The sequence below is a fragment of the Ursus americanus genome, chromosome 29 (genome assembly GCF_024610735.1).
Source record: "Ursus americanus isolate L20-20 chromosome 29, mUrsAme1.1.p, whole genome shotgun sequence".
NCBI lineage: Eukaryota > Metazoa > Chordata > Mammalia > Carnivora > Ursidae > Ursus > Ursus americanus.
In genome coordinates this window covers 9,960,897-9,986,503 of record NC_142155.1, presented here as the reverse complement: position 1 = coordinate 9,986,503, position 25,607 = coordinate 9,960,897, and the positions used below count along the sequence as shown (strand labels likewise).

General features: G+C 42.6%; 1 protein-coding gene and 1 pseudogene across 1 annotated transcript; one reads left to right on the top strand and one right to left on the bottom strand.

Moving 5' to 3' along the window:
* The first annotated feature begins 1,669 nt into the window (after nucleotides 1–1,669).
* Nucleotides 1,670–2,119, top strand: LOC123797160 (protein FAM32A pseudogene; annotated as a pseudogene).
* Nucleotides 2,120–4,070: 1,951 nt separating this feature from the next.
* On the bottom strand, nucleotides 4,071–8,933 carry OOEP (oocyte expressed protein). The gene is made up of 3 exons (XM_045805334.2): nucleotides 6,823–8,933; nucleotides 6,424–6,603; nucleotides 4,071–6,054 (listed from the first exon to the last, which is right to left on the bottom strand). Exons 1-3 carry the CDS (start codon nucleotides 7,136–7,138, stop codon nucleotides 5,954–5,956), a joined length of 597 nt encoding a protein of 198 aa, XP_045661290.2. The 5' UTR covers nucleotides 7,139–8,933; the 3' UTR covers nucleotides 4,071–5,953.
* Nucleotides 8,934–25,607: the final 16,674 nt, after the last annotated feature.

The following is a 25,607-nucleotide window of genomic DNA, read 5'->3' as shown; positions in this document are numbered from 1 at the left end:
AATTTCATAGTATGTAAATTGTAACCAATTAAGCAACTCAATTTTTTTAAATTGAGTGCAATTGTACTAATACCCGAATTCTCCAAAATGAAAATTCTGACAGTTGGCAAAGATGTAGAGCAATTAGAAGTCTCATGCATTGCCAAACAGAAAGTAAATTGGTTCAATCACCTTGGCAATTGGAACTTGCACACATCCTAAAATCCAGCAATTCCAATCCTAGATACCTACTCAACAGAAATGTATGTATGCATGCACCAAGTCATGTGTAAGAATTTTCAGAGTAACACTATTCATTACAAGCCCAAACATGAAACAACCAAAATGTACATCGACAGAATAGGAAACTAAATTATGGTTTACTCATACAATACTTACAACATGGATAAATCTTACAATACTTCCATTTATATTTAAGTCAAACAGTAATTATCCTTGGGGAGGGTGCAAATGGAGGTTTCTGGAGTACTAGTAGTTTCTTCTCTGGGTATTGGCTAAATGGATGTATTCCCTTTATTTCGTCTGATGGATCTTTTCACACTTTGTGTGTTTTTGTATGAATGCTGTGTATCAATAAAATGTTTACTAAAATAATAGAAAAAAATAATAGAAAAATATATGGAGTAACGGAAAGCTACTTGAAGGTAACATATGGGCAGTGAGATTTTTGAATAATTATTTTAATACTTTATATATTGTCTAATTTTTTTTTAATATTTGAGCACATAAGTACATTTATCATCAGAAAAGTCAATAATGGGACGCCTGGGTGGCTCAGGTAGTTAAACATCTGTCTTCGGCTCAGGTCATGATCCCAGAGTCCTGGGATGGAGTCCCACATGCATGCGTGCATCGGGCTCCTTGCTCAGCGGGGAGCCTGTTTCTCCCTCTGCCTGCTGCTCCCCCTGCTTGTACTTTCTCTTTCTTTCTGACAATAAATACAATCTTCAAAAAAAAGTCAATAATGCTGAGACAGTGTTCTGAACAAAAGATTCACAACAGCTGTGTTTCAGTTTCAAAAAGGAAAGAAAATTTTATTATAGAAACCTCAAAGAAACAGGAGAGGAAAGGAATCTACACATAGATGAAGGTAATAGTACGCAATAAGTAAGAATAAGGCAAAGTTACATCAAATCAGGTATTTACCACATCCAGCCTCATCAGCCAGGGAACCCGGTGGAGACAGTCAGGCTGGAGTCCTGATATTAGAGGCCTGGGTGGAGCCTCCCCCCCTCACCTGAGACTTCCAACTGACCATCTCTATAAGGGCCATATTTATAGTGCAAATAACAGGGTTTGAAATTAAACATTTGTTTAATTCGCCTACATGCAGTTTGCAATGAGCTGTTATCATGTTTCTGTATTTTCAAGGAACCTGGGCTATGTGTATGTGCCTCCTTTCCCAGATTCCATTCTGGGGGGCCTGCCCAGCCTGGCACAGGAGGGGATGTGAGACAAGATTTGTGGTTCTTGGCATCCAGAGCAGAAGGGCTGGTTCTGACCTGAAGGCCAGATAATATATTTCAAACAAGTAGGCTCCCAAGGTTATTCACACAGCCTGAGTCTCATAAACGATACTCCTCAGCCTGCCTGTGTATATGCACGTCCGGGTGGTTGGCTATATGGGACAAATCACAAAACATTCATCTATACAGAACAGATGGGCATCATGGAGGCATATAAGCAGGTCCAAAAGGGGCCCCTGAAACTGAAAAGCGTGGCAGAGCTTGGCATGATCAAGCCAAAGAAGAAAAAGATGGACAAAGGTAAAATTCCTGGAAGCAATGGGAATGAGCAAAAGGGACGAACAGAAAGGAGGAGAAGCAGCACAGCCTGAACAAGTGGACCCACCCGCAGGCAGCCATTGAGAAGATGCAGGAGAAGCGGCAAACGGAAAGGATCCTGAAGCATCCAAAACCCACAGAGAGTGGAAGACTTCAACTGACCCCTGGACATTCTCACGGAGAACGACATTCCCAAAATCAGCTGGAAGAAGTTGCCTCCCCATCCAGGGTATCAAGGGGAAGTGGAAAGCAAAGTTGGGGTTACGTTTGTGCCTTTGCTATTTTCTGCTGAGACAGTGCTTTCCAACGCAGTGTGCCGTCTTTCTGGAACTTGATTAAAGTAAGATGGTCCGTTTACTCTATTTTGGTTTCTAGGTAGCACAAAGAAGACATACCTTTTTAATTTGGACTGGAAATTTTTGAAAGATTATCGCAAGATTAAGGTTATTTCTGTGTGTCACAGAAAAGTGTTTTTAGCCCCAAGTTGCATCTAACTCTGACAGCCAGCCAGCTATCTTTCCCTGCATGAAACAGACTCCAGAGGATCAGGAGCTAATGCCAGCATGGCCTACAACTTGCAGATCCCCACTGGGTCCTGAGTGAGCTATGCTTACAAGCTCCCTCTAGCTTGGGGCTTTTGCTGTTCCTTCGAGGGCCTAGCGAAGCCACCTGTACCTTCATGACCTTCAGAATGCCTTCTTAGCCACCTGGCCCGTGAGCCAGTACAGCCTGGGAAGTAAAACCACCACTTAAGGCAAGGATGGAATGTATATTTTGTCCCTGTCTGAGCCTGTGGCCAGCATGCAGCTTCCCCCCCCGCCCACAGGGTCCTCCATTCCAGACAGGTCTAGAGGGTGTTCCATGGCAGAGATCGCTGATCAAGCACAGCAGTCTTTGTAATGGAACCCAGACACAGCCTGCCTCACTTCCCTCCATCCTAGGGTCCAAGCAGCGCTTGTATTTATTCAGAGTTAGCATATAACATGTAGCCTGCTTGGCATTTCTGGCCTAAGGCACCTCAGGGGTGATGGGACCAGGGCAGAGCCTCAGCACAGACAGACATGGGTACAAAGGGGGGGACCCAGGTGCTGGTGCTGGAGAGCCATGATCTTTGAGGACCTATGGGATGAGGATCAAAATGTGTATACTAGTGGGAGAAAGTTTCTGTTGACATAGGTAGTGAAAGAATAACAAAGTCAAAAGAGAAAAACCAAGTGTTGGGTTTGGGGGCTGTCACATGTGAACAGAATAAAGAAAAAACAGTTATTAAAAAAAGTCAATAGGGGCGACTGGGTGGCACAGCGGTTGAACGTCTGCCTTCGGCTCAGGGCGTGATCCCGGCGTTATGGGATCGAGCCCCACATCAGGCTCCTCTGCTATGAGCCTGCTTCTTCCTCTCCCACTCCCCCTGCTTGTGTTCCCTCTCTCGCTGGCTGTCTCTATCTCTGTCGAATAAATAAATAAAATCTTAAAAAAAAAAAAGTCAATAATGCTATTTTTATTTTGGGTGTGGTACTAATAAATAGCTCTATTCTAGCAACTTGTTAGAAAAAACAGTCTTGTCCCTCAATCGAAGAACAAATACTGTTCATTCTTTACAATTAAGAGGTTTATTACAATTCCTCTTAAAAAGAAATAAAAACTATGAGAAAGGAGTCTAAATTCAGGTGTGGAGAAAAATAAAAGCCAGTGGGAAATTATAAAGGGTTTGGATCCTTGAATCAATGTCTTGGTTCAAATCTCACTCATCCATCCCCACATCCTAGCTCTGTGACCTTAGCAAACTAATCATGTCCTACTTAGGTGCTTGGCACGGGGCCTGGTATGTGATATAAACTCTAATAACTAGCTAATATTATCCCCAAATTCTGAAAAGTAGAATGACAGAACTACTCTTTTTATTAAAAAGTTATGAAGGGGGATGCCTAGGTGGCTCAGTCAGTTAAGTGTCTGTCTTCAGCTCAGGTCATGATCCCGGGGTCCTGGAATCGAGCCCTGCATCGGGCTTCCTACTCAGCAGGTAGCCTGCTTCTCCCTCTGCCTGCTGCTCCCTCTGCCTGCTGCTCCCCCTGCTTGTGCACTTTCTCTGTGACAAATAAGTAAATAAAATCTTCACCAAAAACAGTTATGAAGGTAGTAAAACTGCTGTATCAGCACATGATGAAAGGGAACACAGAGAAACCATACTAAATGTTGTTTTAGTTTGCTAGCACCGCCATAACAAAGTAACAGACTGCGAGGCTGAAACAACAAATATTTATTTTCTCAAAGATCTAGAGGCTGAAAGTTCAAAATCAAGGTGTCAGCAGGGCTGGTTTCTTCTGAGGCCTCTCCCCTTAGCTGGCAAACGGCTGCCATCTTGCTGTCTCCTCACATGGTCTTTTCTCTATATACCCACCTATCTGTGTGCATATTTCCTCTTCCCATAAGGACCCCAGTCATATTCGAAAAGGGCCCACCTATAGGACCTCATTTCATTTTAATTACATCTTTAAAGGCCTCTCTAAAATACAGTCACATTCTGAGGTACTAGGGGTTAGGGCTTCAACATGTTAATGCATATAAAGGATGAAAAATATGCAGGATCATTTAGTAATTTAATTCTGGATAATTTTTTAAAAATTAGAATGTTTTGAGCATAACCCTCTTCCTCCAAATAACAGTAAAACAATGTTTAATGGTTTTGTGCATTTCCCACTAGAAATAACCTGTAGGAATATTTTTATCAAATTTCTGCAGAAGGAGAAAAAGCAGGAGTACCTAAGATTAAAAGTAAGGGGTTGGGAGGAGAGGGAAATCACACAGAAAACAGTAATTAGTTTAACTACATACAATGAAAATTTTTCATATACAAAAAATGTGAGAAGGAAAGGGGTAGAAAATACCAGTTTAACAGACTATTATTTGTTACAAAAGCTTACATGGGTAATAAAAATCCGTATCTTCAGAGTTTAAAGAATATAGGAATGAATAAAGAAAAACATAAAAGCATTTCATAAAAATGTTAAGCAAAGTAGGACAACGTTCAGTATCACTTATAATCAAAGCAGCACGTTTTAAAAGACTTGTGCAGGGCACTCGAGTGGCTCAGTCGGTTAAGGCTCTGACTCTTGATTTCGGGTCGTGATCTCGGGGTGGTGGGATCCAGTCGCACATCTATCTCTGCGAAGCAGCTCGGAGTCTGCTTAGGATTCCCTCTCCCTCTGCCCCTCCCCCCAATTTGTGCGTGTGCTCTAAACAAATAAACAAAATCTTTAAAATTAAAAGACTTGTTCGTGTGTGTTTACAACCCTTGCAAACAGCTGGAATCCATTACTGCATAGGGGAGAAGAAACTTCATGAGTTAAATCAATTCCAACTCTGTGCTGAGGCCATAGAGCTCTTGACAACCTCTCTCCCCCAAGCATCCTGCTTCCTGAAAGTGGAGGCGGCAAGAGGTTGGGGCTGTTTTGCACGCATTGGTCATAGCACGGTAACGGGTAATGGAAAAACAACCCAGTTCATGCAGGGCACCTGTGCAGGACTCAGAGAAAAAGGAGACAGCTGGCTTCGTGGCAGGATGCCTTCCAACAGCCAAGCTGCCAAGGACCCTGGCTGTTCTCTCATGAATCACAATGCTAACAGAATAAATAACCGATTGCCTCAGCTTTCGTGTTGGAGCACCCACCCATGTGCAGGCAGGAAGCCTCTACTCCAAGAAGAAAATGCACACTAGTTGCTACTGAGGGGCCAAACAACCAACTTCAAAGTGAGAGCCTCAGAGAAGCATTGGTATTAACTATGAGCGTATTAGAAATGCAAATTCATGGCCCTGCGCTTGAGGGCCTGACTCTGGCCATAAAATCATAAAAGGGTTAGTAGATTCAAAATGATAGAGGCAAAGGAAAAAACAAAAATAAAACCACTACTATCAGCCTTTTACCCACCCCTCACATCAAGACATGAATGAACAGAATCAATCTTTTATATATTTGCTTAATTTTAAGTGAGCAAAGATTTTTATGCCATTGGACAAAAAGGAAGTTCATTTCTTTACTAGAATGGCACTACAAACTCACTTTTGCATCAAAATAACCAAAGCACTACTCATCAAAACACAGGAAAAAAAAGAATGCAGAGATTTATGGATACTTGCTTCTCTTGAACTTCAGTAGTAGAAGGACTGTTTCTCACAATGCTCCTGAAAATACTTCTGCAACAGGAGGCTCAGGAGTCTGGGGACCTGGTGCACCGGCCTTCAAGAACTCCTCAAGTTGTTTCATCCTCTCAGCTGGATAAGGAAAAATGCTTTCTGTTCCAAACTACTCCATCATTCAGGGGAGCAGGGGAGGAGGGGAGGTGCTAGCAGGATCACTTCTCAGGTGGAGGCTCTGACCCTGAGATCTGGAAATCCTGGTGAAACCAAGCTGAGGCTGCATGGGGCAGTGACGGGCCTGAATGTGTTAGATCTCAGTTTACCTTCCCAAGGTCCCACTTGGCACTCCTCTCACAAAGGGATGCTCAAGGGCTGTATGCAGAACACTGCAGTTAGGAAACTGCAAAAAGTTTTGGTAAGGTAATAAAGGCTGGAAGAAAGCCTGGTACAGCCAGGTCGTTCACCGGTGGCTCCCTCCACATGCAGGTGTTTAGAGACCCTCACCTCGAGCACGATGCTTCCGGTGCCAGGATGCCAGGTTCAGCAGCACGCTCTTCACCCGATTTTGTACACGGGGCCGTCCAAAGATGGTGATTTCAGCGAAGTCCCCGGAGTTAACTATGTCCACCGTCAGCAGGACTTGGCTCATCCACTCCATTTCAGGAATTATGGCTCGGTCTGGGCCTAAACAGGAAAAGAGAGACTCTGAGGGGAAGCATGGTTGAAGGTGAGTCTAAATTTGAAGGGAATGCTGGCAGGAAAAGGCAAGAGCTGGAAGGTGGGGATCGTGGCGTCAAAGGTGGCCTGCAAATCCGGCAGAGACTGTTGAGAGGTGCTCTGCGGGGTCTCTCTCCTCTTGGACTGGAGGGGGGTCATTCCACCGGCACCCCTGGGGTGGCTCACCGAAGATCGAGTCAGCCAGCCATGCCTCCAGGTAAAACACCAGTGGGTCTCTCAGCTCCTGCACAGGAAACCACCACGGCCGCGTGCGAATCCGCGGTGGTGGAAGTGGTGACCAGAGCAGCGTGTCCAGGGACTGGGCGGACGTCCACTCGTCGCCCTGGGCCCTAGCAGCACCCGCGTCGTCGACCATGCTAGGTCCAACAGCCCAAGAAGAGCAAGTCCAGGTAGCGCCGGCGGAACTCCAGTGAGGCGCGAAGGCTGTGCCCCCTTTTACGGCTTCCGGCCAGCCCCGCCTCTTCCTGCGGCTCCTGGTCATCCGTTCCGGGTGACCGACGCAATTGACACTGGGCGGCCTTTCCTGGTGGCACCGGGAAGCCCGCCACAAGGGCTTCGTCTCGGATCGGAAACTAGCATTTACTTGAGTTTCAGCCGGCTCTCAGGCTATCCGTGATCATCTCCGCTGAGTCAGAAATCACGTAGCCTCAAAGGTCCCTGCCCCGGCACACCGCTGATTGACAGCGTGGTTTGGGTCGGCGGCCTCGTTGACCTGGAATCACTTTCGTCCTGGGTTAAGGTTTCGGCGTTACCTTCCAGTGGTAGGTAGGCGGATCAGGCCGAGGGCAGGCTCGTCGAATCTGTATTTTCTCCCTTTTGCTCTCTGTTGTCTTCCGACTCTCCGTTTGGTTACTACAAAATCCTTCAAGCAAGTGTGTCGTGTTTTAAAATATAAACGTCAGAGGTGGTCATACAGAACACGTAGGGACTATAAACAAATCCCATTTATTTCCAACATCCTAAAACAACTAGTGTTGATGCACATTTCTTCCCAATGTTCTTAATTTTAGTTAGAAATTTAAATTATGAAAGATTTCACACATTCAAAAAGTTATATAACCAATACCTATGTAACAACCCCCATCACCGCCCCCATTTAACAGAATGTTAACATTTTCCTACATTTGCCTCACCTCTCTCTTCTTTAAAATAGATATCACCGGGGCACCTGGGTGGCTCACTCGGTTAAGCGGCTGCCTTCGGCTCGGGGGTCGTGATTCCTGGGATCCAGCCCCACAGCCGGCTCCTTGCTCAGCGGGGAACCTGCTTCTCCCTCTGCCTGTCGCTCCCCCTGCCTGTCGCTCCTCCTGCTTGTGCTTGCTCCCCCCCACACCGTGTCAAATTAATAAATAAAATCTTTTTAAAAAATAGATATCACTTAAAGCACCTTTCCTTTCCCTCCCCGCAGGAAATCATTGGCCTGAAGCTGGTGTGTATTACCCATGCATGTTCTTATACTTTTTCTAGTGCATTTCTAGAAATCTTGTTTGGTAGTTGTTCTACCAACTATGCTGTGCAAACTATTTTGTTCTTACAATTAGCTATGATGTGTTTGTTTTAAAAATCTTTTTAATGGGAATTTTTGATAATTTACAAAAGGCTGATAGTATTAATGTCCTGAATTCCCTCATCCACATCATCTAGGCTTCAGAGGTTGTCAGATAATCTCTATGAGATATTGACTCTAACTTTAGTGGATATTTTTATTTCTTCAATTTAATTTTAAAAATCAATATATTCACACTGTGAAACAAAAGTTCTCAAGGATATAAAAAAATATATGAAAGTTCTCTCTTAGAGGTATTCTCCCTCACTCTCCTACTAATCTTTTTCCAATTGTGTGTATTGTGAATGTCTTCTTCTAGTTTAAATTGTGTTTTCACGTTAAGGTGTCTTTTGACAAAATTTTTTAATTTTAATATAGGTAGACTTGTAAATCTTTATAGTAAGTGCATTCTGTGTCTTGCTTAAATTCTTCATCGGGTGGCTTAGTGGGTTAAGCTGCTTTTGGCTCAGGTCGTGATCCTGGGATTGAGCCCCACATCCAGCTCCCTGCTCGACTGGAAGCCTGCTTCTCCTTCTCCTTCTCCCTCTGCCGCTCCCCCTGCTTGTACTCTCTAGCTCATTCTGTCTGTTAAATAAATAAATAAATAAATAAATAAATAAATAAATAAATAAATAAATAAAATCTTTAAAAAAGAAAGAAAGAAATCCTTCACTGCCCTGAGGTCCAAAGACACTCACTACACTTTTTACTAAGAATGCTAAAGCTTCTAAACATGTAAATTCTTGAACCATCTGGAGTTAATTTTTTAAACTTAGGCATAAGGGATATAATTTCATCGTTTCATAAATTGATAGTTTTTTCCTTCAGCCATTCTCTTGAGGATGCATCCAACCTGAGGCCACTCCCAATGATCTCCTTGAAAATTTTCAGACGCCTACCCATAGCATGAGTTAGCCACAAGGTTGGTTTGTAGTAATTAATTATGAAGTCAAGACATACTTGAGAAAGGCAAGGTCTAGACATGTTCCTTTACCATTCCCATCTAGATGGCAGTTTATTTCTGATTTAGTTTTATTTTGGAAGTATAGCCATTAGGGGTCCTAGCTTTATGCAGAAACTCCATGTTAAGTTTCCTACATCTAGCAAGCCTTGAGTTTCATTTGCTGACCTCATGCCAGCTTCAAATGGAATTTTTTGGGATGTAGCAGAATCTGCCAAGATGAATCACTCTATTACCTCCAAGGCTCTTAATTTAGCTTTTACAGGGACGGAGCATGGTTTGAATACTGCTCCAACATTTTCTAGCTCTGTGGCTGAGTGCAAGTTATTTAAGCTATCTGTACCCCATAAAATAAAATAAAATAAAAAAAAAATACTACCCAGAAGATGACAGCATTCTTTCATTTTCATTGCTTAGCCCTGGAGGAACCAGTCTGAGGAGCTTTGGGTTCAGACAAAGTATGTGAGTGAATTGATTCTCATTGAGAAGCTTTGTTCTTCATTACTTCTTGTAATCTTCAACTCTTAAGAAATCTCTGTACAATGAAAAACGTTACAAAGCCTAATGAAAACATAACACTGATTTTTTGCATCAAATAACATCAAAATATATGTCACAGATAGGAAAAATGGTTAAAATGAGGAAAATAAACTAGTAAAGAGATATTTAATAAATCACAGACAAGGAGCAATCATGCAGAAAAGGAATATAATAAAGGCCTAATATTTCTGAATATAGGACATTTTTCTAATGTTTAAGAGCATTTACAAACAGTGATTATACACTACTTCCCTCGGATGGATGGATGGATGGATGGATGGATGGATGGATGGATGAATAGATAAGAAGACATTATACCACACTACTAAATAATATTCAAATAAAGTAAGAAATGAAAATCATCACTGATAGGCTATTTAGAATATAAGAATAATTTACAAAGTACATTTCAAAAACATTTTGGAAAATGTACATTCAGAAAAATCTAGTTTTCAGTCCCTTGTTTATCCTGTATTCTCCTCCCCAATATAGTTAACTATTATTCATTTTTGGATTATCCTTCCATTGCAACAAATGTAGATACAAGTACCTGGGAATTTTTGCTTTTACTTTTTTGTAATATTACATGTATTTTATTGTACTCCTTTCCCACCGCTTTTTATTTTGAAAAAACGTATGGGAAACATAGGGAAAATTGTAAGAACATTAAATTTACATTCTATACTTTGCAGTTTCACTAGTTAACATTTTCTTTATTTTATCTCTACCTTCATATAGTTTTTCATACACTATTTGTGAAGCAGCAAACATCATGACACTCTGCCCCAACTATTTCAACATTATCTCCTAAGAACAAAGACATTCTCCTACATAACCTTATAAAGTTCATCCAGGAAATGTAACATTAATTCAATACTGTTGTCTAATATACAGTCCAATTTCACTTTCCCCACTTTTTCTAATAATGTACTTTATAGCTAATTTTTAAAAAGCTACAGCCCAATCAAGGAACATGCACTGCATTTACTTCTATCTCTAGTCTCTTTTAATCTAGTATCATTCTCTGTTGTTTAATCTTTAATGACATTGACATTTTAAAAACATTTAAAATTTTGTATTGTGGAAAATTCTAAACATATACAAAAGCATTTCTGGCCATTGTTCACTTATATATTCAGTCTCTCAGTTTCCACTTTTGGCCATTCTCTCATTTTTTAAAAAAGGTTTTATGTATTTATTTGACAGAGAGAGAGACAGCCATCGAGAGAGGGAACACAAGCAGGGGGAGAGGGAGAGGAAGAAGTAGGCTTCCCGTGGAGGAGCCTGGTGCGGGGCTCGATCCCACAACTCTAGGATCACGCCCTGAGCCGAAGGCAGACGCTTAACTACTGAACCACCCAGGCGCCCCCATTCTCTCATTTTTGAGGGTTGACCAGTTCAGGGAAAACTAGAGATCACTGTTTGGAGAGCCTTCATAATCAACTGTATTGTAAGATCTTGTTGCCTTTTTTGTTCATGGATCACCTTGGAGATCATGTGGTGAGAGAGTGACCGTGCAGAAGCACAGGACCCTGGAGAGAATATGTCAAAAGAAAATTCAGAAAACTTTACATGAGACAAATCTTTTGAGTGGGCAACAAACTATTGGAAAATAGGGAGACTTCCGAACCGAAAGTGGCTTGAAGCTAGGTTTATAAAGCATGAATGAAGGACCTTGGCTACTAGAAACATACACTCCTTTTAGGATAGTAGTACTGCATAAGCTTACCTGTTTGTACCTGATTAGCTAGGAAGCTCCAAGGTAATGCTGACATGAAAAAGGCTTAGGTTTTGTTTCAGGTCAGAGTCAGAATTTCAGGGAAATCCTCATAGTTTTAAGTTTTGGTGACATGACGATGAGTGCTTGATGTAGAGGTAGGTATATTTAAACCGTGGCCTCCTTTAACAAATGCAGTAGAGCAGCATCAGGACCATTACGACAAAAACGACAACAATTAATAATCCCTGTAAAATGCTTTGGAATCGGGAATCCTAATTGTCCCACCCAGGCCAAGAGAATGAATCCTGTAGAGGGTGAGCTTGTCTGGATCACTCAGCAAAATTACATGAAATGACTTTTTGCAGTTAGTGATAACCTAGGGAAGGAGGTTGGCAGGAGCTCAGCTCAGCAGGGAGCGAGAACTGAGCTGCCAGGTGTCAGAGTAGCCACTTAAAGCCACAAGCCGAAAAGGAAAGAGTTAAACCTTTAATCACTTGCTGCAGTTGAATAAGCAAGAGGCTAAAAGCAGAGGAAGCTCGGCCTCCCTCAGTTCCATTTTCCCTCACGGAATGTGATCAGATACGTAAACACGGACGTAGGTGTTGTCTCATAGTTGAGGGAAAACAGAAAGCTCTGGCAGTTTTATGGATCCTGAGGTGGGTGGGGGCAGAGGAGGAGGGAAAGAAGGAAGGGCTCAGAGTGGGAAAGTACTAGCTACTACGGAGTTAGAGTGGGGAAAAATTTCTTCATGGGTTCCCTCCTTCCTCTCACTTCCCCCTCAACTCCTACTGAGAAAGACCTCTGACCAGGACCTCGGATAGAGACCTAGGAATGTAAATATTCAAAGGAGCTTGATGGGACTGGAAGGGCTCGAGTCCTTGACTGCAACTCCCTGCTGAGACTGCAATGCATTGGCTGCACTTTCTCAGAAAGGAATCTTTCTCAGTTGACTTCTTTTGGTGGAAAATATTCTCCTCTTCCTGGGAGGTAAATGTCTTGACAGTTTGGATGCCCAAAAATGTTTTAAAATTCTCCATCTGTCCATAGTTCGGTTGGGTTATATTCTGAATTTTAAATAATGTTCCTTTATAATTTTTAAGGCAATTCCGCATTGTCTTCTGGCCTCTAACATCGCTAGAGAACTGAGATGCCATTCTGATTTCCATTCCTTTTTTTAAGACTATGTTTTAGAGCAGGTTTAGGTCCCCAGCAGAATTGAGCTGTGAGTTCCCACATACCACCTTCCACCCCACACAACACAGCCTCTCCACCAGCAATATCTCGCACCAGAGTGGTACATTGGTGAACAATCAGTGAACCTGCAATGACATATCATTATCCCCCAGAGTCCGTGGTTTACATTAGCGTTCACTCTTGTACATCCTACGAGTTTTAACAAATGTATGATATCCACCATTACGATATTACACAGAATAGGTTTCCATTCTTTTTGCATGTCACTCTCTTGTTCTGTCTCTGTCTGTAGGTGCTTTGGACCTTCTCTTTGTCCTTTAGTGTCCTGATGACGTGCCTGTGTACTTTTCTTTTATCCATTGTGTTGATCGGTCAGTGTGCCTTAAGTGTGCCTTCTCTTTCAGTTCTGGGAAATTTTTTGAGCTTTTTTTTTTTTTTAAGATTTTATTTATTTGAGAAAGAGAGCACAAGCAGTGGAGGGGCAGAGGGAGGAGGACGGACAGACTCCCCACTGAGCGTGGAGCCCAGTGCAAGGCTGGATCCCAGGATCCTGAGATCTAGACCTGAGCCAAAGTCAGGCACTTAACTGACTGAGCCACCCAAGTGGCTTTTTGAACTATTTCTTTGACAATTTCCTCCTCAACATTTTCTCTATTATTTTCTGAAATCTTTGTTAATTGATTGGTACATTCTGTAGTGGATCTTCTAGACTCTTCCCATATTTTTCTTTTCTTTTTTTTTTTTTAAAGATTTTATTTATTTATTCGATAGAGACAGCCAGCGAGAGAGGGAACACAAGCAGGGGGAGTGGGAGAGGAAGAAGCAGGCTCATAGCAGAGGAGCCTGATGTGGGGCTCGATCCCATAACGCCAGGATCACGCCCTGAGCCGAAGGCAGACGCTTAACCGCTGTGCCACCCAGGCGCCCCTTCCCGTATTTTTCTTATACTTTCTTTCCTATTTGATAAACCTCTTTTAGTCTTTGAATATTCTTTTTATACTCTTCTTATTTCATGAATTTAATGTCTTATCTTTCAGATATTAATGCCTTTTCAAGTTTTCTTCTGTTTGCTACATTGTTTCTGTTTTCAGATTTCTTTTTATCTTTTGTCTCTTTTGTTAGAGATTTTCGTGGAACATTGCATATTATATATGGCTGTTCCTGTTTAAAAAACCTGATTGGCAGCTTTGGGGGGGGGGGGCTTACTCAAGGGCTTCTTTGTAAAACAAGCCGTCTCAATAGTTTGTAAACTTGAGCTACAACAAAATCACCTGGAGGGCAAGTTAAAACACACATTACTGCCCCACCACCAATTCCCTATCTCCAGAGTGGGAAGGTGTTCCTAAGGATTGCTCGTGGCATAGGAAACCTAGTAGGCAAGCCCTTCCTCCTCAGTATCAGGGTTTGTGTTTTCTTGAATTAATCAGTTTCACCTGAGAGGAATCATTCAATTTTCTGCCTGGAAGGTGTAAACCTGTGTCCCAGGACTACGTGAGCCAAATAGGGACAGAGGAGTTGTATTAATCTCCTTATTTGCTCTTTCACCTCTTTACTCTTCTAGCATCTGTTGGCCCAGAGTCCAAAAAAACCTTCCTGGATCTATACCAATCTCAAATAGGCCTTCAGTCAGTGTCAGGTACAGAATGGTAGAAGGGGGGCAATGGTTCTGCCTCTAATATAGACTTTCAACTAATTCTTCTGCCCTCATCCTCACTTTGAGAGGTCCTTTCTGTCTCTTATTTCTGAGGCAGACTGAGATGCTACAAAGAAAAACAGCCTTTTTCAAGGCTTAGTTTATGGCTTTCTCTGGTCTTAACCAAATACCACACTTTCGTCTGCTTTCTAGCTTCCAGTATTTTTTTTTTTGCTTCCTTCATCCTGCCTATTTTTTATTCTTATGCATTTATGTCTTTTAATAATCTATTTACTGTCATTTTAGAGAGATTTTGGCAGGGTGTATGACGAATGCTGTGTGTTTCAATCTGTCCTTATTTTAGGTCTTTCGTGATTAGTATTTTTAATCTTCCCTTTTACTTTTTTTTTAATTAGAGAGAGGGGGAGGGGCAGAGGAAGAAGGAGAGAGAGAATCTTATGCAAGCTCCATGCCCAGCACGAAGCCTGACTCAGGGCTTGAACTCACAGCCCTGAGATCATGACCTGAAACAAAATCAAGAGTCAGACGCTTAGCCACCTGAGCCATCCAGGCACCCCATAATCTTCCCTCATATTTGATGAATAGTTTGGGTATAGATATAGGATTTAAATTTTAAATAATATCTAAATTATATTTTATATATGAAGCTAATGATACATGTCCAGATTTGCACTCTAGAGTCCTATGTTAAATGCTTTCAGTCTTTAAAAATGTGAGGAAATAGGGGCGCCTGGGTGGCTCAGTCGTTAAGCGTCTGCCTTTGGCTCAGGGCGTGATCCCGGAGTCCTGGGATCGAGTCCCACATCAGGCTCATCCACTGGGAGCCTGCTTCTTCCTCTCCTGCTCCCCCTGCCTGTGTTCCCTCTCTCACTGGCTGTCTCTCTCTCTCTGTCAAATAAATAAATAAATAAATAAAATCTTTTTAAAAAATGTGAGGAAATAAATGAACCTTGAAGTGAACACATGCCTTTAGAAAAAGGGCAACCCACCCCAACTCCAGGACAAAGTAAAATAGGGCATAAATAACTTGTGTAAATGAAATGTTAAATGGTTGAAATTTTGTATTCCATCAAGAAGGAAAGTAATATGAAATGAATATTGGGCATGAGAATTAAACATAAGATAGGGAAAAAGCACCAATAGTGATAGTCATGTCACAAAGTCCTTAAGAGGCCCCTAGGACTGGGCTTCCAGAGAGGCTGTATCAGTTCTCTGCCTCATGCCTGTTGGTTCTACTTAGTCCCTGCTCTCCCTCCTTTATATCATCTCCTCTTTCCTTCCAACTGTCTGCCCTAAAGTCTTTGAGTTCCAGCGCCCACTGCGAAGATAACCGCCTTACAAAGACTATTTGACCAGCTCCCACAATGATGTCAGGTCAAATCCTGACAAGAAAGGGGAAGATCTGTCATTACTAGCCGATGATATGATTGTTGAGAGAAATAAATAAATACATACATAAATTTAAAAATAAAACTATTGGAACTAATGAAAGAGTTTAGCAAGTTTATCAGATACAAGAATGACATGCCAAAACCAGTAGTGCACTAGTATACCAGCACACTGTGATAAACAGAAAACATAACAATTTAAAGAAAATCTCAAATAATCAAAACCACAAAGTACCTAGTAATTATCTAGACCTGTATGAATAAAATGATAAAAGTTTACTTCAAGATATGAAAAAGGACCTCAGTAGACAAAGAACTATACCATTCATGAACATAATGACTGTTCAAAACCGATCAAATTCTCTCAGACTCCCAACAGATTAGTCATTCTGGACGCTGACAGGGCATTAACTCATTATGCTGAAAACTGACATATAAAGGGAAAGAACCAAGTATGCACACCACCTTTCTTGTAGAAGCTCTGTTTCAGGATCATCAAGATAAGGAAAGTACTTTGTTTAGAACTCAAGCCAATAATAATGAATAGAAAGATAAAAGGTAGAATTAAATTATTACCATTCTGCAATCACTGATGAGATACCAGACCTAAGCAATGATCATCAATGAACACAAAAACCGTTAGATGAAAGACTGATGGAAAAATTCATAACAGGTGAATCAGGATGGCAACACTCGAACTCACTGATTAATTTTAATATTAGAAGTGTACAGACAAGACAACACATGCCTCATGATTTGCAACAGGAACTAAAGAGCACTACATATAAAGTCTTCTTCCTTCCTTCCTTCCTTTTTTTTTCTTTTAAAAGCTTTTATTTATTTATTTGTTTATTTATTTATTTATTTATTTATTTATTTATTTATTTATTTATTTGTCAGAGAGAGAGAGTGAGCACAAGCAGGGGGAAATAGGGAGAACGGCAGGCAGAGGGAGAAGCAGGCTCCCATGCTGAGCAAGGAGCCTGATGCGGGACTCAATCCCAGGACCCTGGGATCATGACATTAGCCGCGAAGGCAGACGCTTAACCGACTGAGCCACCCAGGCATCCCTAAAGTCTTCCTTTCAAAAATAAAATTGAAGCTGAGACTATTCAAGCTTCTTGCTCTTATTACCAGTGTTTAGGAAACCCGGAGATGGGAGAAATGAGGATACAATCAGCCAATGAAGCATGGAAGAATATCCTGGTTTTCTAGGTCATACACATGTTCTAAATTTTAAAAAGACTGGAAGACATCAATCAAATATGTTGGGGAGTTCTTTAACATCTGGATTCAAATAAGTTAACTGTAAAATTTGAACAGGGTCTGGATATGATATATTAATGAGCTGCTATTAATTTTATTAAACATGATAATGGCATTAAGGTTATGGATTCTCCTCTACTCTCTATCACCCGTCCTAACTTCTCCATGACCTTCCCTTTAAAGCTTAGTGTCCTGAAGATCCCATCCTCTGGTTCTCTTCTTTCTCTTCTTACTTGCTTCCCAAGAATTCTTACTGATTCCCAAATTTGACCAGGTTTCTAAACCTTGATCTCCACCCAGAACATCTTTCCTGATGCTACCAGATCCACCAACTATGAAGTCCTCAAGATATTGGAAATTCTAGTTTCCAGTGTCACCTCAGCATCTCATTCCTTCCATTTAACTTGCTTTCCAGAACAGATGACCAAAATAGTAACCCTGAAGCATCTTCATCAACTCCCTTTTACCCATTCCCACATACCTGGTGAAATGATGAAGCACCGGACAGACTTCTGTGGGAGGGTGCTCTTCACCAACTTCGAATAAAAAAGATCTAGTCCTTTTTAAAAGGATAATTTGACAATCACCTACCAAAACTCTGGTTTGTAGCCTTTATGATTTAGTAGTTCAATGTCTCGGACTCCCTCTTACAAAAACTGACAAAGCAACATGAACAAAGTTTTTCATTCCAGCATTTGTTTGCTATAGTGTCAAAGTTTTGAACAAATGTCCGAAAAGAAAATGATTAAAATTTGGGAACCAATTACCTAAACTACATACACGTAATACAGTACATTGCAAACGTTAAAAATAACACAACAGATCGAATGAACAGAATATCTTTGATGTACTGTTCAGTAAAAAGAGCAAGTTATAGATTCGAACGGCATGACCTCAATTTTGTATCAAGTGCTCAATACCCATGACTAATGCTTCTGGCACCAGACCGCGAGGGCAGCCGAGGCTGGAGACACCGGAGTGCCGCGGGACGATGGGGCCAAAGCCAAGGGTGCGAGTGTGAGACGAGTTGATCCCAGCAAGAGATAGACGGTTCCAGGAGCCGCAGGATTGGCGCTGCGGATGCGGAGAAGTGCAAGGGACGAGGCGCCTCGCGGCCAGGCCACGCCACGGCCGCCGCCCCGGGACCCCGGAGGCAGTGGCACCTGCGCACAGGACCCAGGCTCACGGTGGCCTTTTCTGCGCCTTCAGAGACCGACGGATCTGCTAGGACTGAAGTAAAGGACATAACCAGCACAGAAAAAAGAAGACAGAGAAAATCCCTCCAGCTCAGCGGACCCGTCTCTCTGATACCGCTGACTGCGGAGCGCGTAGGGGAGCAGCCGGCTGCCCAGGCTGGACGGCCCCGGCCCCTCCCGGCCGGGCACTGCGGGCTCCGGAGCCACGGGGGACGCCACTCGCCGGCTCTTTTCTGGTGGTGCCTGTGCTCACCCTAGGGAGTTGGGCTTTGGTTCCTCCTTTGGCCTGATAGGGCTGACTTTAATTCACGCCTGCACTTGACCCGACCGGGGAAGCTTAGGACATAGGGTGGTGTTCTCTTCCGCTTGGAAGCAGGCCTGGCTAAAATGGGTTTTGGTCAGTGAATCCAGAGGTGATGCGCTCGTGAGGCCCTGTCCCTCCTCCCTGGGTCAGCCGGCGCCTGGAGCCCCAGTCTGAGATGCGTTCCTCCCAGGATCTCCCCCAGCTACCGCTCAGGTTGTCCGAACTCCCCTCTTGGACCTGTGTTTTTCCCTCCTACAGGCTTCAACCTTGAGCAAATCCTAATAATCGAGAAAGTGACCGGAGTTAGGCTCAGGCTTGTAAACTCCAGCTCGGTCCCTGCTGTGCGGGGACAAAGCCGGATTGGTGATCCAGGTCCTGGCGGGGTGGAGCTGTTTGCTTTCCACCTCAAACTGAATCGCGGCGTGACAGGGAGGGGAGAAAGATTAGGCCAGGGCCCACTTCTCCAATAGGCTTGGTAGGCACAGTGCCTGGGACCCACGAAAATATTTTAATTAAAAAATTAAATTTTTAAAATTTAATTAAAATTAAATTAAGTGCCTGGGTGGCTCAGTCAGATAAGCGTCTGCCTTGGGCTCTCGTCATGATCCCAGGTTCCTGAGATCGAGTCCCATATTGGGCACCTTGCTCAATGAGGAGCCTGCCTCTCCTTCTGCTTCTTCCTCCCTGCATGTGTTCTCTCACTCTCTCTCAAATAAATAAATAAAATTTCAAAAAAAATTTTAATCAGAAAAAAGGGAGCATTATAATAATGAACCCTGATACTCATTTTTATGCCAACACCATGGTAAAATACAATATTTATTTAGTCTTTTTTTAAAAAGATTTTATTTATTTATTTATTTGACAGAGAGAGACAGCCAGCGAGAGAGGGAACACAAGCAGGGGGAGTGGGAGAGGAAGAAGCAGGCTCCTAGTGGAGGAGGGAGCCCGATGCGGGGCTCGATCCCAGGACTCTGGGATCACGCCCTGAGCCAAAGGCAGACGCTTAAGGACTGAGGCACCCAGGCGCCCCTACTTAGTCTTTTTAAACCACCCAAGAAGGCATAGGTGCCAAGGGCCCATGAAAATACTCACACCTTTATCTGGTCGTGTGGAACCCCAGAGCCCAAAGGACAGTGACAAGAGCCCTTTTGGGGACCCAACTCAGGTGTGCATCTAGAACTCCACTTTACATGGCACAAAGATGGTCAGATCTATAGGAGCCAAAGCCAAAGCCAACCAGAATCCTCCAAACTACAAAAGCTAATGATTGCTGAGGTGTCAAGGGAGGTTCAGATGAGAGGTCTGGTCCCAGTCCTGAAACTGTAGACAAACACATTCCCATTCTTCCACCTTACCTTACCCCCTATATTTGCCTATGTGATTATAGTCTGGAGTTTTTATTGGGACTATCAAAAATGCATTTCTTAAACTCTGGATTGACCGATGGGGGAGGAGAACCTTACCTTGTACTTAATTCTCTTTTTGACATTAGAGTTTCCTTGCCGACACCCTGACTTGAAGTGGCTCTGGCATATTAAAGATGAAGCTGAGCTCTCTCACCCTTCCTAGAGTCCCCTTCAACCGTCTCTTCACTGACAGCATCGACCTTTTCTTAGGTAACAGAGGAGAGAAAGAAAAGAAGAAGGAGAAGGAGAAAAGTAGCTTAGTATGAGAAAGAAAAGTAAGTCTGCCCTGCCAATTGGTGGGCCAAGAGGACGGGCACTGATAAAGCTAGCTGCCAAGTTAACAACAGTATTTCTCCCAAAGACATGCTGCATGCATCAATTCATCAAGTGTCACAATGATCTCCCCTCCCTCCTTTGAATGACTTCTGTATTCTTACTAAAACAGAAACTTTGTTTTCGGGACGCCTAGGTGACACAGTCAGTTGGGCATCCGCCTTCAGCTCAGGTCATGATCTCCGAGTCCTGGGATCAAGCCCCTCATGGATTCCCTGCTCAGCGGGGAGCCTGCTTCTCCCTCTCCCTCTGCCCCTCCACCCTGCTTGTGTTCCCTTTCTCTCTCTATCTCAAGTGAATTAATACAATCTTAAAAAAAAAAGAATACTGTATGATTCCATTTACATAAAGTTCAAAAACATGCAAGAGAAGGAAAGGTCCAATATCCTCTGGTAATACATGTCCTCTGATAATATTCTTTCATTTGATTTGGACAGTGGTTACAGCAGTGCTACTTTGAAAATTCATTGAGCTTCAGCCTCATGATTTATACATGTAAGTAGGTAGATTAAACTTATTTTTAAAAATGTTTAGAGATCTAGTGATCAAGTACAATTAGCATGTAGTCTTAATAAATTCTGACTTATGTATAAAGTTGAAACTTTATTTCTTTTTTTTTTTTTAAGATTTTATTTATTTATTCGACAGAGATAGAGACAGCCAGCGAGAGAGGGAACACAAGCAGGGGGAGTGGGAGAGGAAGAAGCAGGCTCATAGCGGAGGAGCCTGATGTGGGGCTCGATCCCACAATGCCAGGATCACGCCCTGAGCCGAAGGCAGACGCTTAACCGCTGTGCCACCCAGGCGCCCCTGAAACTTTATTTCACAGAGGCCACAGAACACAGAGTAAGTACTCAAAACACAAGAGATAGATAGCAGTGATCAAAAAAGGAGAAAAGTGGACCCAGGTTTACAAAGTTTTGGAAATCGGTCTGTTGGATTTCAGTCTGAGTCTGAGTTCGGCTTCAGCTACTGGACAGCTTCACTTTGGGTATGCAAACTAGCCTGGGGGAAGAGCGGAAGGCCAAAACTGCACGTTGGCAAATCCGGCCATTGAAAATTGTTGAAAATCATTAACGAAAATGTGTCTTAGCAGAGGGAGGGAGGCAAGGTCGAGAAAAGTGAACTCTCACTTTGTCAAAGGGTGCAGAATTGACTTTGAAGAAGGCCAAGGGTGAGCACGATCTGAGGAATTTGGGGTTGCCACTGCAGACTTCTCGGTAGCCTGGGTGTTCAAGGAAACAGGGCAAATAGCACCTGAGGCCAGGTAAGGTTTTACTTTCTTAGGGGAAAGATTTTCTTTGGCCCACCACTCAAGAGGTAATGGAAGGACTTGGGGCAGGTTGATCAGAAATAGGTGGCTCGATGAGTGCTGCAGAAAACCTGGAAAGTCACCTGTAATTGTGAAGTAAAAGAAACCATCTCTATGAAACGATATGCCCAATACATTTCTTAAGGGTGGGAATGTTAAGGGCATTGTATCAACTGCCTCTGTTTTCTTTTTTTTTTTTTTTTTAAGATTTATTTATTTATTTATTTGACAGAGATAGAGATAGCCAATGAGAGAGGGAACACAAGCAGGGGGAGTGGGAGAGGAAGAAGCAGGCCCATAGAGGAGGAGCCTGACGTGGGGCTCGAACCCGGAACGCCGGGATCACGCCCTGAGCCGAAGGCAGACGCTTTAACCACTGTGCCACCCAGGCGCCCCCTGCCTCTGTTTTCTTGATCAAGTAGTTTGTAAAACCACCTATGGGCTGGCGGGGTGGGGAGGCATGATCTTATTAGTGAGAAGTGGAAGGGTTGACAACAGGGAAAATGACAAGGGTGTGAGGAGTAAATGCAACACAAGCCAAAGCAAGGAAGTAATAAAGATTAAGAGTGCAAAATCTATGAAATAGAAAACAGAAAAAGTCAATAAAAAGTGGGTCCTTTGCAAAGAAAAACAAGATTGACAAAGAATAAAATTTAAATTACTAAAATCAGGTGGGGGTGGGCTAGGTGGCTGATAGGTGGGTGTTAAGGGGAGCACGTGTGATGAGCACTAGGTGTTGTACGTATGTGATGAATCACCGAATTCCACCCCTGAAGCCAATTATACTGTATGTTAACTGGAATTTAAATAAAAATTTGGAAAGAAAAAAAATATTAAAAAAAAACAACAAAAAATAAATTACAAAAATCAGAAGTTAAAGAAGGGATGTTATCACTGACCTTACAGAAATAAAAAGAATTATAAGGGACTACTATGAACAAGTATATGCCAACAAATTAAGTAACCTGGATGAAATGGAGAACGTCCTAGAAAACTACAAACTGCTGGGGCACCTGGCTGGCTCAGTTGGTAGAGCACGTGACTTGCTCTCGGGGTCGTGAGTTTGAGTCCCACATTGGGCACAGAGATTACTGAAAAATAAATAAGATACAAACTGCTGATACAGACTCAGAATAAACAAAATCCGAATAAACCTATCACAAGAGACCACATTAGTAATGAAAAAAAAAATAAACTTCACACAAAGGAAAGACCAAGTTCAGATGATTTTACTAGTGAATTCTACCAAACAGTTAAAAGAGAATCCATACCAATACTTAAGCAAACTCTTAAAAAAAAATTAAAAAAAGATGAACAAATGCTTCCCAACTCATTCTACAAAGCCAGCATTACCCTGATACCATAATCAAAAACCTCACAAGAAAACCACAGACCAATATACTTCATGAATATAGATGCAAACATCTTCAACAGGAAACAAGCAAATCAAATAAATCCAGCAACATTGAAAAATTATACACCACGAGCAAGTGAGATTTATCCCACAAATACAAGGTTAGATTAACACTCAAAAGTCAATAATGTAGGGGCAACTGGTTGACTCAGGCAGAGGAGTGTGTAGCTCCTGATTCAGGGTCTTAAGTTCAAGCCCCACGTTGGAAGTAGAGATGACTTAAATAGATAAAAACTTTTTTCCAAAGTCAATTAATGTAATATACAATATTAATAGAATAAAGAACACATGATCATCTCAACAGATGCAGAATATGTATTTGACAAAATCCAACATCCATTCATGATAAGAACACTACTAGGAATAGAAAGGAACTTCCTCAACCTTATAAAAACCATTGTCAAAACCCCCCCAGCTAGCATCATATATCATACGTAATGATGAAAGACTGAATCTCCCCCCCAAAGATCAGGAACAAGGTAATGATGGCTGCTCTGACTTTCACTTAACATCGCGTTGGAGGTTCTAGCCAGTGCGATCAGGCAACAGAAAGAAAGAAAAGGTATGCATACCGGAAAAGAAGTAAGGCTGTCTTTACTCATTACTCACCAACAAAAAGATTTTTTATGTAGAAAATCCTAAAGAATACACACAAACACTACTATAAGAAATGAGTTCAGTAAGGTTACAGGATGCAAGATCAATATGCACAAAAGTCCATTGTATTTCTATATACTAGCAACAAACAGCCTAAAAATGAAATTAAGAAAATTCCAGTCATAAGAGCATTAAAAGATACTTAGAAATAAATTTAGTAAGTGCAGGACTTGTATACTGAAAACTACATACATTCCTTAAAGAAATTAAATATCTAGGGGTGCCTGGGTGGCTCAGTTGGTTAAGCGTCTGCCTCCGGCTCAGGTCATGATCCGAGGGTCCTGGGATGGAGCCCCATGTTGGGCTCCCTGCTTGGTGGGAAGCCTGCTTCTTCCTCTCCCTCTGCAGCTCCCCCTTACTTACTCTCTCTCTCTCTGTGTCAAGTAAATAAAATCTTTAAAAAAATTAAATATCTAAATAAATGAAGGTATTTCATGCATGGATTAGAAAACTCAAAATATGAATTTAGACCCTTACCTTAACTTAAAAAATACACAAAAATTAATTTGGAAAAAGACTGCAGACTTGAATGCAAGAGCTAAAACTATAAAAACTCTTAAAAAACATAAAAATAAAGTTATGTAAAGTAAAACTGGTGAGTTATCTTCTCACTCAGTATTAAAGAAGTGAAATTGTGTTTTTCTTAACTGAACCATTTGTGATTTTTTAAAAATTTATTTATTCATTTGACAGAGAGAGGGCTCATGAGCATGCACAAGCAGGGGGAGCAGCAGAGGGAGAGGGAGAAGCAGACTCTCCCCACTGAGCAGGCAACCAGATGTAGGGCTGGATCCCAGGACTCTGGGATTATGACCTGAGCAGAAGGGAGAAGCCAAAGGCAGAAGACGCTTACCCAACTGAGGCACCCAAGTACCCCTCCCCCCATTTATTATCTTTAAACCAAGTTGCTATTAGTAACAAATGAAAGGTAACAGAATGTCACCTCAAAATGACTGTAGGAGCTCAGGACATGCCATCCCCAAATAAGCTGCTTCGATATATTGTTTTGAGCTGTAGGTGCTTAAAAAACAGCAAATGCAGGGAGAGGCTTTCTCTGAACTCCCCTTTTCTGCCTAAAGGCAAATGCCCCGAAAGAAACTCAACTGGCACAAATCCTCTCTCTGAGAGGCGCCTCAACCAGGTGAGATTGATAAAAATGGACATGACACCCAGATAAGCTTTGGCACAAATTATCATTCCTCCCATCTATTCTTCAAAGTGCCCATTCATCTTCCCTAAAAATGACTTACTTTCCCCTAAGAGGCTTACATTCCTTCTCTTACCCCACTAAAATTGTATTTAAGCCTGAATCCTAAGGGGGTGGGGACTGCTGCTTATTTTTCCCTGGACGGCTTTCTCTTGTTAATCTTTTATTACGCGGGTCTCAGCTAAGAACTCAGAAAGAGTAGAGGGCAAATTACAACCACTCCACCTCCCACCACCACCAACACACACCAAAGCAGGACAGGCACATTCTGTGACAGAACTCCAAACTGATTCTAGGCCTCTTGGTGCCCACACCTGTGCACCCACAGGGCCCACCCACCCTCACTTTGTGTTGAGGTGAGCATTCAGATTAAGGAAAGGCCCTGGCATCCTAGAGTTTTCTCACCAGCAGCTAATATAGACGATCCTCATGGATTCCATCAGTTTCTTCTCTGCCTCTGAAAGGAAAAAAATACAACTGGATTTTCAGTAGTTCACAGGGCCACCCACAATCCTGACTTGTCGCAAATCCCTCATCCATCATAAGTGGAACCGGAGGGAGCCTGCACCGTTCTTTTTTCCTGGGGCTAAGTTGGGCATGTGGTGGGAACCTTTTGAGGTTAGGCGGGTACAGGGGATGCAAAGGGTGACACCGATCTCTCCCCTTCCCTCTAACCTTGCTAAATCTTCAGGGCTCGGATTGCGATTTCTCCAGAGTGGGCGGGACTCGGGCTCTAGAAAGCTCCCGAGGCCCTGCGGAAAGGCAAACTGCGCTGCCCACCCAGGCCCGAGCCCCGATCCATCCCCACCCTGCCCTAGTACTCCGACTCGCCCAGACGCCCGGGGCCGC